At 38.9% G+C, this 17,181-nt stretch overlaps 1 protein-coding gene and 1 long non-coding RNA gene across 3 annotated transcripts in view; one reads left to right on the top strand and one right to left on the bottom strand.

Annotated features, from left to right (window-relative positions):
- Window positions 1-17,181, bottom strand: part of LOC125151299 (uncharacterized) — a 77,742-nt gene that overhangs the window by 31,603 nt on the left and 28,958 nt on the right. The window lies entirely within an intron of this gene.
- MYH8 (myosin heavy chain 8) overlaps window positions 8,747-17,181 on the top strand; it is a 28,841-nt gene continuing 20,406 nt past the window's right edge. The window contains exons 1-12 of the mRNA XM_047832023.1: window positions 8,747-8,827; window positions 9,041-9,084; window positions 10,562-10,801; window positions 11,752-11,895; window positions 11,981-12,137; window positions 14,844-14,871; window positions 14,973-15,081; window positions 15,165-15,257; window positions 15,390-15,453; window positions 16,092-16,190; window positions 16,282-16,385; window positions 16,580-16,718. Coding sequence (XP_047687979.1) covers window positions 10,592-10,801; window positions 11,752-11,895; window positions 11,981-12,137; window positions 14,844-14,871; window positions 14,973-15,081; window positions 15,165-15,257; window positions 15,390-15,453; window positions 16,092-16,190; window positions 16,282-16,385; window positions 16,580-16,718 — 1,147 coding nt within the window. The 5' untranslated portion in view covers window positions 8,747-8,827; window positions 9,041-9,084; window positions 10,562-10,591. The remainder of the gene's footprint in view (window positions 8,828-9,040; window positions 9,085-10,561; window positions 10,802-11,751; window positions 11,896-11,980; window positions 12,138-14,843; window positions 14,872-14,972; window positions 15,082-15,164; window positions 15,258-15,389; window positions 15,454-16,091; window positions 16,191-16,281; window positions 16,386-16,579; window positions 16,719-17,181) is intronic.

The raw sequence follows: 17,181 nt of genomic DNA, 5'->3' as shown, positions 1-17,181 counted from the left end.
ATCTCAACCCCATTCACTGCCTAGTCCTTCTTTTCCCCCTTTGTGACTTAAAATGCCACCTTTATCATATTCTAAATTGCTATACATTCAAGAACCCATTTTGAACTATATTATGTTCTACTGATCTACTTCTCTTCATCTACACTAATTTTATACTATTTTAACCACCATATTTCTAAAATAATGTTTGATGTTAGTTAGGGTGGCTTGTTACCTCACTGTCTGGTAAAAGCTCATTCATCATCCCTAGAAATACATTCTTTTACTGCAAACTCTGAAATTGTAATGTTCCATCAAAGCTATACTTCTATCTTTTATCTAGTATTTCCAAGTGTGTTCCCTTGCCATGAGAAGTATTACCCCCCAAGCTCAGGAAATTCTGTTTATTTTTAGTTGTCTTCAGGTAGAATAAATTTAAATGATTCCTGAACATATAAAATTATTTGTTTCACCAGCGGCAGAGTCAAGTCTACAACCTAAGTACCTCTTGCTCACACCCTCTTCGTTTTCTTTTCCAAGAGCTGCTGGCTTACAGCAGGTTCTCAGCTCTCCTAAAATAGTACAACAACTGTTTAAGTGGGTTCTTTCTCTCTGCCTCACTCCTCCAATCCACCTTCCATGCCGCTACCATAACTGTGCTTAAAACACAAATCTTATGACATCAGCTTCTTGGTTAAGACTCCAGTGATATTCCATGACTCACAGCCACAGAGCCCTATTTTTCATACTATTTTAAACAGAGTGATGGCAGTCAATATTTATTAAATACTTTCTATGTTGCCAGATGCTCTCTATATATTTCTCATTGAATACTCACATAAATCCAGTGAGATAGTAGGAAATAATTGTTAGTGCTTTCCTTGAACAGATGAACAAACTGAGGCTTACAGGGGTTAAGTGACTTGCCTAAAATCATACAAAATAACATCTGATTCAGTTGCTATTTAAAGCATTGTGCACATTGCTGCCCTTAATTTAAGACTTAACCTGTTAAAAAAGGCTCTCACACTGGATTTTCAAAGTAGCTACTACTTGTTTTTTTTAAATGTCAGATGTAAACTAAAAAAACTCAGAAGAGTTGAAAAATAAAGGTATGGGAAAAGATAGCCCATCTATATGCAACCAAAAAAGTAAAAGCAAATATAGCAAAATATTAGCAAAAATAGAATTCAAGGCAAAAAAATACTAAATGAAGCAGGGACAGTTCCTATTTTATTTTAAAAGATTCAGTTTACCAGAAAGATCAACTGATCACAAATTTCTATGAAGTTAACAACTATCTTTGAATTACACAAACGAAATCTGAAACATCTGAGAACAATCGTAGTCGATGAGTTTAACTTCCATCTACTAGAGAAACTATAGGCCAAGTAAACAAAAGTAAAAAAACATAGATGACCGAATAACACAAAAACCAAGCTGAATTGTAAAGACAAAGGTTAAAATTCGTATACTTCATTAAAAAAAAAAAACAAAAAACTTAGGGACACCTGGGTGGCTTAGTCAGTTAAGCATCTGACTTCAGCTCAGGACATGATCTCACGGTCTGTGATTTTAATTTTAAGCCCCGCATCGGGCTCTGTGCTGACAGCCTGGAGCCTGCTTCAGATTCTGTGTCTCCCTCTCTCTTTGCCCCTCTCCCACTCACACTCTGTCTCTGTCTCTCTCTCTTTCAAAAATAAACAAACATTAAAAACAACTAACCTGAAACAGAATATAGACCCACATGTAAGAACTATAAATATAAAATGTATAGAAGAAAGCATAAAAGTATTGCTGACTTTGCATTAGGAAATATTTGTAAAATATCATATAAAAAGCATGGCCCATAAAAGAAAATATTGACTTCATCAAAAAATTGGACTTCATCAAAATTTAAAACCAACTCTTCAAAGGAAACCATTAAGAAAATGAAAAGACAAGTCACAGACTGCAAGAAAATATTTGTTAATCATACATCTGATAAATAACTTCTAACAAGTAATTAGTAAGAAAATGATCCAATTTTTTAAATGGGCTAAAGATTTAGATCGACACTTCACTTAAAGAAAATACATAAATGGCAAGCACACGAACACATAACCAAAATCATTATTTGTTAAGGAAATGAAAATTAAAACCACAAGGAGATGCTACTTTACACTCACTCGGATGGCTATCAGTGGAAAGAAGGACAACACGAGTGTAGGTCAGAATGCAAAGAAGCTGGAACCCTCACGTGATTAGTGGAAGTGCAAAATAGTACCGCAACTATGGAAAAGAATTTGGCAGTTTCTTAAAAAGTTACACAACCTAGTGGACTGACTATTCAACCCCTAGTTATCGACCCAAGAGAAATGAAAACAAACTTCCACACAATGCTTTGTATGGAGTATTATTAACAGCATTATTCATAATAGCCCCAAACTGGAAACAATTCAAATGGCCATAAGCTGGTAAATGTATAAACACAATGTGACGCATCCACACAATGGACTCATACTCAGCAAAAGAAATGATCACACTCCTGATACAAGTGACAACATGCATGAACTCCAAAACTAAGGGAAAGGAGCCCTACAAAACAGAATGCACACTGTAGGACTCCATTATAGGAAATTTCTAGAACAGGCAAGATGATAGAGACAGAAAACGGTGTTTGTCTATGGTTTGGGGTTGGGATGGGAACTGAATGCACAAGGGCACAAAGGAGCATTTTAATTCAATGTAAGTGTTTATAAAATTGGATCGCGGTGATGGTTGCACAACTGCATAAATCCACTAAAAATCACTGAATTATATATACGCTTAAAATTGATGAAGGTATATAAACTTCTACCTGAATAAAGCTGCTAAAAGAGGAGGAAGAAGAGATGGAATAACAACTACCCAGGTACAAAACCACAAAAGAACCACCAACTATTTCTAGAACAAGATACCACAGAAATGACAGTCACTCTTCATCTTGAAATAAATAAATAAATAAATAAATAAATAAATAAATAACTACAGCAAAAAACTAGGAATAACCCCAAATTCTGTATACAACAGAATATCATCATACGATGTAATACTGCACAATAATGAAAATAAAATCCAGCTACATGTAACTTCATGGGGGGAAAAAAATCCCACAATATTGTTGTGCCAAAAAAAGTGAACTACTAGAGAATAAGTAAAGTTCTATCTATTCATATGAAGCTCAAGACTAGGCAAAAAAAAAAAAAAAGAAAAAAAAAAGTATATGTATTGTTTACAGCTGCATACACAAATAGTGAAAGTATACAGAAAAGCAGAGAAATGACTGTCATAAAGGTAAAAATTGTAGTTGCCTTTAGGTGAGGGAAATCTGAGTTCTAATGAGAAGGATCATGAGAGGTTTTGGGGTGCTGATAATCTTACTGCTTACAAACACGCACATACACACACACGGACAACGTCCCTCACTCCTATCAAGTCTACCAGGAACCAAACTAAATTTGCACACTCACATGCACGTGATGAAAAGAATTAACAACTAAAAGAGAACCCTCCCCCCAATGCCCAAATGTATTCATTTGAAAATCTAAAAAACAAATATGCTTTAGATAATTTGGGAGTTGAGATGGAAATGGAAATTTTAAAATGTAAATTATAAGTGAAGGACAAGCAGAGTACTACATATAAACCTCTGGAATTTAGCCACAGTGGTTACCAAAGAAAAATTGATAACCACAAATAAATCCATGAGATCATAAGAAAGAATGAAAATAAATGAAGCTGTCAATTTAAGATGTTGAATACAGACCAATAAAACAAATGTACAGAAATAAAAGAAATGAATGAGATTAAAAACAAAATGCAAAATAGAAAATAGGAAAAAAAGTTATTTCGTAAAACTAAATTTAAAAGACTGATACAAAAGACAAAACTTTAGCAAATATGGTTTAAAATAAAAAGAATAAAATTAAACTATATAAAAGGCAAATGAAAAGGAATAAAGAATAAAAGAGAATCGATCAGGTTTTTATTATAAACAGATATGCACAAAAAAAGTCAAAATATCTGAAACCTCACATGAAATGGGCAATTTGCTAGGAAAACAAAACATTTCTAAATGGGCAAAATAAAAAAAAAAAATAGAAACTCTGAACAAACTAATCAATAGTCATAAAAAAACTAATAAAAGTAAATAAAAGATTCCTCCACCAAGAGCCTCCAGACTAAAAGAGTTCCTTGAAGGAACTCTACGAATCTTCCCAGAACAGATTATTCACATTCTAAACACAATATTGCAGAAAATAGAAACAGGAAGCTATTTATTTTACAAGACTAGCACGATGTTGATATCAAAACCAGAAGAGGACAGCATAAGAAAAGAAAACTATATGCTAGGCCCATAATGAACTCAGATGTAGAAATCTCACATTACAAAAAAAAAAAAAAAAAAGTAAACTTAAATCAATCAGCAGGAAATTAAACAATATTATCTTAATGGCTTTTATTTCATGAATTTTAGTGGTAAAAGTGAAAAAAATCTGCCATATCATTCACTATATTAATAAACTTGAGGAGAAAAAATAATTTCAATAAATGCAAAATACACTGATAAAATCCAATGCATTTTTAAAAATTTAATTCACATACCATCAATTCACCATTTAAATGTACAATTCAGTCATTTTAGTAGATTCACAAAGTTATGCGGTCATAACCACTATTTAATTTCAGAACCTTTTCATCGCCTCGAAAAGAAATCCCATTAGTAGTCATTTCCCGATCTCCCCTCTCCAGACCATCCTTCGGAAACCACTCAACTGCTTTCTGTCTCTATGCACTTGCCTATTCAACATTTTATACAAATGGAACCATCAAACCTAAGTGCATTACGTCTGTCACTCAAGCATAGTGTCTCTGAGGCTCATCCATGCTGTGGCCTGTGTGAGTACTTCATTCCTTTTTATGGCTGAATAATATTCCACCATACGAATATACCACATTTTGTGTATCCATTTGTCTGTTGATGAACATTTGGGTTGTTTCCACTTTTTTTGGCTACTGTGGATAATGCTGCTATGAATATTTGTGTACAAGTTTTTGTATATGTTTTCAATTCTCTTCATCGTATCATATACCTAAGGATGAAGCAGTTCGATTCATTTTTGTGATTAAAATTATTGGCAAACTAAAGTACACAGCAAATATACTTGAGGAAACATTAGCAGCAATCCCATTAAAGTCAGGATCTAAATAAAGATCACTCATCTCGTACATGAAGTATCCTAGTATTCAACATTGTCCTAAATGTCTCAGACAATGCAATAAGAGAAAGATAACACATAAATTACAAAAAAAAACAAAAAAAAAGAAGACACAAAACTGCGATTATTTGTGCATGATACATCAAAAGCCCAATAGAATCAAATAAACTATCAGGAGGGATAAGGAAGTTCAGCAAGTGAGTTAGATGAAAGATACCAGTAAAACTAACCTTCTGAAACACTGCGTGTCTGTCAGAGATTGTGTTTGTATGGAACAGAAAATCTGAGTGAATAGTGCCTTATTAATATGACTGGTTAATTTTTTTATTTATGTAATAAAATTCAACTCACACATGTCAACACTGTCTCTGAACTTCTCTTGATCTCTCCTTCAAGGCTGGAGCTCCGCCATTACATCTGTGTTCCACACCAAAAAGCAGTAAGAAGGGAAAGGAAAAGGTAGTACCAGTGGAGTCTACTTTCTTTTCTGGAAGTCCCACCCAGCAACTCCTGCTTGCGTTTCATTAGCCAAAACAGGGTCATGTGGTTGCCCCGGTGCTGTGAAATGAAGGGTAGTGGGTACCTGCTGCCACAGACAAAACAGAGGTTCTGGGCACACAATCTTGGCTGCCACATGCCAGTGATAACCCAAGTGGAAAGAAAAACAATCCCATTCACTAGAGCAACAAAAAAACTAAAATTGCTAGGAACAAACATAACAAGAAATATTTTAAGATATTTCTGGGAGAAAAAAACTAGAGAAAAAATGACTGAAAAATTTAAAAAGCAGAACAAACAGGAAAATATATCGTACCTGTAGATTGAGAGGCTCACTATTAAAAAGACACCAACTCTCATTAAATTACCTATTAATTCAATTTAACCTAAATCAAAATCACAACAGGATTTTCCATATAATCTGAAACACAGAGTCTAAAATTAATACAACAGAATGCAAGAACTGTCAAGACAACGTTAAAATAAATGAATAATTAGGGATAATCTACCCTACTACATATCAAAGCATATGTGCTATAGCCACAGAAACATGGTACAAAATATGGAATTCAGAAACATTACATTCACATACACAGACACATACACACACAAATCTCTAGATTACAAACCTCTCTCTCTATATATATTTTTTAATTTTTTGTAATGTTTATTCATCTTTGAGAGAGAGAGAGAGAAACAGAGTGTGAGAGAGGGAGGGGCAAAAAGAGAGGGAGACACAGAATCCAAAGCAGGCTCCAGGCTCTGAGCTGTCAGCACAGAGCCTGATGTGGGGCTCAAACTCACAAACCGTTGAGATCGTGACCTGAGCCAAAGTTGGAAGTTCAACCGACTGAGCCATCCAGGCACCCATTAGTATATTTTTTTAAGCATTAGATTGAAAATATAGAACATATTTATGACCCTGAGTCCTTGATTTAGAAAAGGCCTTCTTTTACAATACACACAAAAAAGCAAAAATACAAATGAAAAGTGTTTGTAACTTTGACTACATACAAATTTAAAACGTCCATAAGACTGAGATGCCACAGCAAAGTTAAGATCACTATTAGACCAGGAGAAACCTTCTGCAACTTACCTAAGAAATCATATAATCAAAGAGAATTCTACACAGAAATTTTTAAATGAGTAATATCAAGTCAGTCCTCTGGGTATAGGGCAGTGGGTTGGGCTGAATTAGGGTGCCTGGGTAGCTCAGTCGGTTAAGTGTCTGGCTTTGGCTCAGGTCATGATCTCCCAGCTTGTGGGTTCAAGCCCCACGTCACACTCTCTGCTGTCAGTGCAGAGCCTGCTTTGGATCCTCCGTCTGCCTCTCTCTCTCTCTCTTTCATTCTCTCAGAAATAAACGTTAAAAAAAAAAAAAAAAAGACTGACCATGAACTGATCATTACTAATGCTGGATGAATATAATGGGTTCCTATACCATTTTCTTTATTTTTGTATATGTTTTAAATTTTTGCATATTTTAATTTATGTACTAATATGGAAAATGATCCAAGAGTACAGAACAACTCAACAACAAAAAACAAGTTGGTAAATGTAAAGTATGATACTACCTCAAACATACTTTATACATCTAATTATATATTTTCAATGAGCCAATTTTCTTAGACCAGTTTTACCAATGTATATTTTCCCAACTATAACTTAGTAAGTGCATAGAAAAGGTCTGGAATATTATACACCAAACTGGTAATAGTTGGTTACCTCTGGAGAGAAGGGAGCTACCTCCATTGTGAGTTCATCAAAGGAGAATTTTAGCCTCATCTTCAAGGCTTTAATTTTTCATGTAATTTGTATGTAAGAGGTCACACAATTACACACATGTCAGAACTCACATAAATGGAATTGTTCTGCGTCCTGTCTGTGGCAGCGTCTATAAGAATCTGTGCATGTGTAAAAGGTCTTAGAGCTATACAACAGAGAAAGGGAATTTACTGTCACAGTTAAAAATTTTTTAAATGGCAGAAAAAAAAAATCTCATACAACTGTCAGCCAAATAGTGAATTCTGCTGTACATAAATTATACCTCAATATACCTGACCTTTTAAAAATGAAAAATCTTAATTTAAAAAGAATGATCATAGGGGTGCCTGGGTGGCTCAGTCAGTTAAGCGTGTGACTTCAGCTTGAGTTATAATCCTGCGATTCATGGGTTCAAGCCTCGTGTTGGGCTCTGTGTCGTCAGCATGGAGCCCGCTTCGGATCCTCTGTCCCTATCTCTCTCTATCCCTCCCCAGCACATGCTCTCACTCTCTCTCTCAAAAATAAACTTTAAAAAATAAACAAAATAAAAAATAAAAAGAATGATCACAATATAATCTGTTTAAAGAATAAGGGTGTAAATTATAGAAAATTACCTATAATTCTTAAAGTAGATTATAAGGCCTCTATGTATGATATGCACGTATAGAGTATGAATCCACTTATACCTCTCTACCTTATTTTACCTCTGCATAGTAGGATCATACTTTTTTTTTTCAAAGTCTTTGCTTATCTGTATTTTTCCCTACAATGAATACATATTATGTTCTACTGAAATAATCTTTTCAGTGTGGAGTGGGTGGGCACGGGGCCAACGGTGGAGACTCGGTGCAGATTCTCCTCTCACCTTGGCACAGCTGCCCAAGCCCAGACTCCAAGGGTAAGCCTTGGCAGGGACCCAAGGGAATGGAGTGAGGGTTCCTATGGTAACAAATAAGGACAAGTGGTTAAGGCCCTGACAGCAATGTGTCACTGAGAACCACAGGTATGTGTGAAAGAGTTTGCCAAATCGAACACAGCTCACAGGAACAGACTCTGGGGCCCCACCAGGCACGGTCAGAGATCACCTTCCTAGCATACTAGAAAGCATTCTCTGCTGGCAGATTGGTCCCTGTCAAATTATTTATAGGCGATCGGTTCACATACTCAAAATGATATGAATACTTCTAATTATATCCAAACATGCCAAATGTCAGTACAAATTATGCTGAGGGTCATGTTGCCAAATGTCCTGCCCTAACAAAGAGGAGAGAGCCACAGCGTCAGCACACGGGTGCCTATATAAGCACGGGGACCCCGCCTGCCTCATCACCACCAAGAACCCAGAGGTAAGTGACAGGGGCCTTGGGGCTTCAAGGATCCCCAGGGACCCCGGGACAGGGAGAGTTGACCCCATGGCCCACCTCTGAGCATGAAACCGTCCCTCCCAACTCTGACTTTTATTTTCTCAGAGTCAAGATTTAGACCAGGACAGTTTTAATTCTGTAACTATTTTACTGGGATTCCACAGCTTTGCTAATAAGAAATCTGTTGTTTCACAGTGTCAGCCACTTCTGAACCTGCGTTTTCATCTGGAACTCCGGAGGTAAGCCTCAGCTTTATTGATGTGTTGATGACAGAGGGCATTTAGGCTAACAAAGCTGGGAACAACTCTTAATTGTACACTATTTCCACATTTCTGCAGTTATCTAAGTAGCTGGTACTTCCAACAACTGCTTATAAACGCTGAGAAAACATTATTCCAGAGAGCCTTATTCTCTGACGCTATCCTCACCTGAGTTCAGGGTTAAAGGACTATACTTAGGACAGAAAGAATTTTGACAATGAGTTTTCAGCTACATGTAGACCGGTCGAGGGGCAAGAGACTCTTCTGTGTGTGTCGACCTCCCTCTATCGCAAAGCACTGATACTTAGCCATTTTACAGGTATTTTTGAAACTTCTTGGAAAGATCCTTATCAAAAAACGAAAACACAAACATCTTGTGAAAACCACAATGTTTTAGCTACTTTTTGATGATTCATTGTTATTTGTTTTTAGAAAGACTTATTACTGTTCATCTGAAAAGTCCCTAGTGGCACACCCACAGAGTGCTAAATAGGGAACCTAATTTAAGAGAGACCCTGGCCCTTCCCCAAGTAATTTACAAATGAAAGGAAAGGAACAACTCAATCCGTGTAACAGGCCAACACTGCAGAGGCCCATCTATCAATCAGCGGAATGGTTTCCCTGTGATGAACCCTTTCATTTTTGTCAGTTTTCTTTTTATTGGTGGAAAGAAAAGAAGACTGTGGAATGCATGTGGGAAGAAGGACCTTCTTCATGCTCTCATTTCTCTGTGGTTAGATCTGTTAACTGACTGTTGAAATCCCTCATGCCAAAAACAAAGTGTCAGAAGAGATTCTGGAATTAAGGCAATGCTAAGTCTCTTTGGTAGCAAGCCAAATGACAAAAATACACAGTATTAAGAATTTATTAGGAGGTTCTTTTAACAACCCACCAAGAGATTTAACACCAGATATTAACGTAAAGTAGATGTTAAAAATAGTATGTGCCTTATGAGAAGAAAATGGCCACCTAGAAAGTAAAAACGTAAAGCAAGTTTTTGAACGCTTTGAAAATATCACCCTTCCTTCCCACAAGACAAACCTTCCGCCCTAAGTGCATGATGGTCCCAGTGTGTGGCAGACCCAATCACCCAGAAGGAAAAGTGGGGACTGAAGAAGCTGCCTTAAAACAATCCATCTGCGGTTCCAGCTGTAGATGCTGTCAGTGTAGAGATTCAAACATGCAAAGACCCCCAGGTAGGCACCCTAGCCCTGAGGACTAAGAAATGTGATCTGGGAAAGAAAATCTGCAAGGTACCAAAAACGAAGCCTCCAGTTACAACCTCGCTCCAGACCAGTCCTGGGGCCTGCGTGAGGACACTGGCAGGTGACAACCTGCGGGAGCATCGACAGCCCCAGTGATGGGGGCTCAACACTTCCTTCCTTCACACCAAATCCTAGCTCCCAGGTGTAACTTCTGGTTTCTATTTCTCCCTCTCCCCCACGTCTTCCCCAAGGCAGAATCCTCTGCTAAATAAACCGCAGCCATGAGCGCAAGTTCAGATGCTGAGATGGCGGTTTTTGGCGAAGCAGCTCCCTACCTCCGAAAATCGGAAAAGGAGCGGATTGAGGCCCAGAACAAGCCCTTCGATGCTAAAACATCAGTCTTTGTCGCGGAGCCCAAGGAGTCCTATGTGAAGAGCACCATCCAGAGCAAAGAAGGAGGGAAAGTAACGGTGAAGACTGAAGGTGGAGCAGTGAGTATAAACACAGGGAGAGAACACTCCCTGTTGTATTTCTGGGTCTCCTCACCTCAAAGTGAAGCTCTAATGGCTTAGAATCTCTAAGCCTATAGCCAACACAAACATCCTTCCAGTACGTTCCCGACACCCGATTTGGACTGCAGAGGAAGGTCCCAGCAGCTATCTCCTTTCCTCCACTTCCCATCCACCCACAGGACTTCAACACACTAGAATCAGCTGCCACCGCATCCCCTCAAACCCTACTTCCCATTCTAAATCCCAAAACTTGATCTTGGGTGGGGGGAATAGAAGCTAGCTTCTCCTGTCAGAAAACTATTAAGTGATTTACTTAGCTAAATAATGTATTAATAACCCCATTACTCTGCCCACCCCCAGATTGAAGTTTCTTATAATGAATGGCCAGGAAAAATTAAAAATTTAACCTCTTAAAATAAGAGTAAAAAGATACAAATTGATGGAGCACCTGGGTGGCTTAGTTGGTTAGGCGTCTGACTTCGGCCCAGGTCATGATCTCATGGTTCGTGAGTTCGAGCCCCACATCGGGCTATGTGCTGACAGCTCAGAGCCTGAAGCCTGCTTCAGATTCTGTGTCTCCCTCTCTCTCTCTCTGCCCCTCCCCCCGCTCTCGCGCTCTCTCTCTCTCTCTCAAAACTAAATAAACATTAAAAAAAGTTTTTTAAAAAAGATACGAACCGATAAATAAACGTGGTACAGGGGATTGTGGGAAAAAAATCTTTTAAAAAAGGTGGTACCCTAGCTCATCAGAGGAGACAGACTTACTGTGTCAAACTCTGAAACAAATATAATTTCATGCCTTTATTTAAAGAATACTGAATAATATAATGAAAAGTATCTGTAATTATAGTTTTGCAAGCAAACCAAACAGACAAACCAACCCTATGTCAAGCTGTCAATACCAAGTCATCTCTCACTTTCCTTGCCAGACTCTAACTGTCAGGGAGGACCAAGTCTTCCCTATGAACCCTCCGAAATATGACAAGATTGAGGACATGGCCATGATGACGCACCTGCACGAGCCTGGAGTGCTGTACAACCTCAAAGAGCGTTATGCAGCCTGGATGATCTACGTGAGTGCCCTTTGGCATCTCCTTATTCTGTCCCCCTTTCCGAGTAAAGATAAGATCCACATGCTGCATTTTCTGGTTTTCCCAGACCTACTCGGGCCTCTTCTGCGTCACCGTCAACCCCTACAAGTGGCTGCCAGTGTACAACCCCGAGGTGGTGGCCGCCTACCGAGGCAAGAAGCGCCAGGAGGCCCCGCCCCACATCTTCTCCATCTCCGACAACGCCTATCAGTTCATGCTGACGGGTGAGTGATGCAGCCATTTGCAGAAATGTGGAAACGGAATCTTTAATGAGCAAACAGACTCTGACTGGAACTTGATTATCACACATTGCAGCCACACGGGCCTCACTGTTTTCAAGGAACTTCCAGAGTATAATGTCATACGCTCTTCCCAGCAGCCACCCCCATTTCATAGAGTAGAGAAGCTAGCTGAGTTCATTCATTGACCTGCCCACACTAACTCAGCTATTAGTGGAAGCCTAGCCAAACAATTAGCAGACCTCTGCAAAGATGTCATCCACTACATTTTTTAATTCCTGAAAAAAAAGTTCAAATCGATTATTTTAAAATAAGCACATCCAGGGGTGCCTAGGTGGCTCAGTTGGTTAAGTGTCCGACTCTTGATTTCAGCTCAGGTCATGATCTCACAGTTTGTGAGTTCAAGCCCCATGTCAGGCTCTGTGCTGACAGCTCAGAGCCTGGAGCCTGCTTCTGGTTCTGTGTCTCCCCCTCTCTCTCTGCCCCTCCCCTGCTCGTACTCTCTTTCTCTCTCAAAAATAAATGTTAAAAAAAATTTAATAAATAAATAAAATAAACACATCCACAGCAATCAAGAAAAGTAGTTACCAGCTATAGCTGGAAAGCTTTGCAAATTCTTGTCTTTATCTTTAAATGACACAGCTAATATTGCCAGCCTTGGGGGTAGGACACGTGTAAAGAAAGAGCTACCACTTTCTTCCTGATGATTTTGAAGCATTTCCTATTAGAATGGAAGAAAATAAAAATACCTCTTCCTCTGACAATATTCTTGAAATCATATCAAAGTGTGTTATTTCTGTCTTATCAAAGCATAAACAAACAGCTTTGATACACAGTATAGGCCCAAGTACAGCATTAAAACCTTTTATCTTCACACACCAAATGTATTGCCTTTGGAAATATTGGAAATTCCTGAGTTTCCTGTTGTTCCAAAGGATTTTGGAAACTGAGAGGGTTTTATTCTCTTTTGGTTTTTATTTGTTTGTTTGTTTTTGCTGCACTTGTTGTTAAGCTGTCTATTAAAGGAGACAAGAGAGGAGAAAGGAATAAAATAGGAATCTTCCATGACAAATTGGCCAGCAATTCTACAAGGATTTCATGCCAGGAAACTGTTCTTTGGTTGTCAACAGAAGTTAACTACCTTCCAGAAATGATCCAAAGGCTGGCTCATTTTGGAGGTTTTAATACTCAGCAGCTGCACTGACCCTGCTATGTACACCACCACCCCCACCAAGGTCTCCACTCCCCAAGCTTTGGAGCTGCTCCAAATCCAAGATTACTCATGGCTCCCAAACGTGATTCGCATATAAAACCATGCAAAACCATGGCATTTGACCTGGTTAATGTTATTTTAGCATTGCCAAGACAGCCTCGAACTTTGTTTTCTTATCTGTGCTCCCATGAGATGTGATATGATCTTTTATAATTTTTCTGCTATTGGGAAAAAAATCAATTTGAGTATGTTCTAAAATCCGTATCTACTTCTCTGAGTAGAACTCTGAAGATCCCTAAAGTCTACATCCACATCTAAATAACAGGCAGATTTGTATCTGTTTCCCTAATAGGTTTTTTGAGAATTCACTCAAATCTATAATCCATGAATATAAAATTCGATATTTAACAAATCAGAAAATTGGTATAGATCCAACATATCAGCATATAACTAGTGACAATTTCTGTTTTTATTATTTTGAAATGTACACAAAATTAAAGGGAACATAAGACTAAATGAACACATTTATAATTCCAGATCCCTTCCCGATAGTGTTACCAGCAGTCAAATGAGTCCTATCAAGAGTTGGGAGGAGGCTAGGTAGTAGAAAAATATATACACTGCAAGTCAGAAGACCTGAATATCTTTGACCTTAACAAGCTATGTAATTGTTATTATAAAAGCCATTTATTCCTCTCTGGGTCTCAGTTGTTTTATCTGTTAAATAAAAGAGTTGGCCTAAGTAATTTCTAAGATCCCTTATGACTTCAAAATTCTATAATCCGTACTAAAATATTTATCAATAAAATTATATGATGCCTGGGATTTTCTTTAAAACAATCCAGTGAGGATGGAATGGGAGTACAGAGGATATAAAATTGGCTAAGTGACAATAATTGTCGAAGCTGTATGATGGGAACCCAGGGGGCTCTTTATATTATTGTCTCTACTTGGTATCTGAAATTTCTAATCACAAAGGTTTTTAAATTAATAAAATACAAAAAAAGGGAAACTGGGTGGCTCAGTGGATTAAGTGTCCGACTCTTGATTTCGGCTCAGGTCACCATCTCACGGTTTGTGAGTTCGAGCCCTGCACTGGGCTCTGCACTGACATCATGAATCCGGCTTAGGATTTTGTGTCTCCATCTCTCTCTGCCCCTCCCCAGCTCGCGCACACGTGTACACGTGCTCTCTCTCTCTCTCTCTCTCAAAAATAAACATTAAAAAATAAGTAAAATAAAATACAAAAGGAAACAGATGATAGCTTGCCTCTTATTTTCACAAATTTTCACAAATTTTACTCCAAGAGCCAAGAGCTATTTGAGGGCTAACTAGAAAACTACACTCATAGGTGACATCTTCAACATGTTAAAAAGAATAAGCTGTGTTTGATCTAAATGGATTCAATAATCTTTATATTGAATGTTCTTGTTCTTGTTTTTGTTTTTTAACTGATGGTCTTGATTTCTCTTTCACAGATCGTGAGAACCAGTCCATCCTGATCACGTACGTGACTTTTTCCTCCTCTGGTTTGTGGTAATTGTCTTAGATATAGACAACGTGAGTTGTAGTAGTTCTGTTCTCATCTCTGGTCACTGTGTTGGCAGCGGTGAATCCGGGGCAGGGAAGACCGTGAACACCAAGCGTGTCATCCAGTACTTTGCAACAATTGCGGTCACAGGGGAGAAGAAGAAGGAGGAAGCTGGCAAAATGCAGGTGGGTCTGGGGTCAGACTCAAGATGTCAGGGCTCTCAGGAAGTCTGGAGCCCCGGAGGTGAGGACCGTGCTTGCCTTTGCAGGGGACTCTGGAAGATCAAATCATCAGCGCCAACCCCCTACTGGAGGCCTTTGGCAATGCCAAGACCGTGAGGAACGACAACTCCTCTCGCTTTGTGAGTCTCTTGGTCACAGAAGGCTCTTCTCAGCCCTTAGGTGCCCGAGAAAGCATGTGTGAATTATCATTTCGATTGCATCATTCTGTGCCCTTCAACTTTTTAATACTAAGTAATCTTTCTCTTTTCAAGGGTAAATTCATTAGAATTCATTTTGGTACTACAGGGAAGCTGGCTTCTGCAGATATTGAAACATGTGAGTAATAGGACCACTGAAAATCAAAACAGAGGGACAGGTGACTTCCCTCGCAGGCATATTCAGCAACACCTGGTGTGCACTGAGCCTGCTGCCAGTGTTGCCCATGAGCTAATGGCCAGACTTAGACATAATCCACCGCATGCCCCATCTACCTTGATGCAGACTGATGGTTCCAGAGCACATTCTGAAATTCCTGCCACAGAGCAACTCTGACATTTTTTCTAGGACTATTTACAGGTTCCTATGAATTACCTATAGGTTTACAAAGCTTCTCTGTGATTTGCTCTTGATCTGAGCTTTGGTAGGTGTTTCTAGGGAGCCACTCACCACAAAGTCTCCCTAAGAAAGGAGGGGAATATTACAGATCAATTATAATACAGAAGTCATGGGGCTCCCACATTAAAAGTTTACTTTTACTAGAGCAGACATGCTTCAGTGTCTGCTCTTAAATGGTGAGGAACTTGGGCAGTTGCCATATGTATTTGGAATTCTTATATGTAACACCAAAAGGATTGACCATCAGGTAGAAATCTCAATGGAGCCAAATATAATGCTCCCAATTTTAGTAAAGACACCAAGGTTCATTTAATATTTCAGCAGCGATTTTTTTTCTAAATATCTATTTCTATTTCCAGATCTTCTAGAAAAGTCTAGAGTTACTTTCCAGCTGAAGGCAGAAAGAAGCTACCATATTTTTTATCAGATCACTTCCAATAAGAAGCCAGATCTGATTGGTAAGAAATAACTTAAATTCACAGATGAACATTAGTATTTTTATTAACAACTTCTAGTGTAAAATGTATACCCTGACTTCTGTGTACCCAGAAATGCTCCTGATCACCACCAACCCTTATGACTATGCCTTCGTCAGTCAAGGGGAGATCACAGTCCCCAGCATTGATGACCAAGAGGAGCTGATGGCCACAGATGTAAGTCACTCACACACTCACACTCATACTCATTCATTCATACACACACACACTCACACACATACACACACTGTAAAAAAATGCATTATGTGTGTGAACAGCCCACTATAGGTGTGGTTACCTTAGGACACAGTATAAATTCTCCAAAATAAGTTAGTTTCTTCTGCCCTCACCTCTGTCCTTTCTCCTGCCAGAGTGCCATTGACATCCTGGGCTTTACTCCTGAAGAGAAAGTTTCCATCTACAAGCTCACAGGGGCCGTGATGCATTATGGGAACATGAAGTTCAAGCAAAAGCAGCGTGAGGAGCAGGCCGAGCCAGATGGCACGGAAGGTACCAGATGAATCTCCTTCTGGGCCTGAATTAAAGAATATGGCGGGGGGAGGGGGGCTATTCTAAACTCACAACTTCATCACAACTGGACTTCTGAAGGGCACATATGTATTTACACACACGGCATGCTTTCCTCACCCCCATTCCTTCCTCATGTCTCTGTATCTCCATCATTTCTAAGCAGCCCAAACAAGTGAAAATGAACCCTTATAGGCACTTATCAAGAGATATCTGAGAGCACAACCTGGGGCCAGATCATGAGAGAATGAGACGGCACAGTGCTTCTGCTCTGCCTTGGCAATGGTGGCTTATCAGCCTATTTCAGCACTATCTGGGTAAACTGGTGGCTGGCTATACGGGATCTGCCCAAACATGGGGCTGGGGCTGACGGATGTCCCTAGACATCTGTATGCATGTGTGTGCTGTCTATATATAAACCCATACACAGTCTAGGCAGTAAGAT

Source organism: Prionailurus viverrinus, chromosome E1 (genome assembly GCF_022837055.1).
Source record: "Prionailurus viverrinus isolate Anna chromosome E1, UM_Priviv_1.0, whole genome shotgun sequence".
Classification (NCBI taxonomy): Eukaryota; Metazoa; Chordata; class Mammalia; order Carnivora; family Felidae; genus Prionailurus; species Prionailurus viverrinus.
This window is presented reverse-complemented; position numbering and strand designations above follow the sequence as displayed.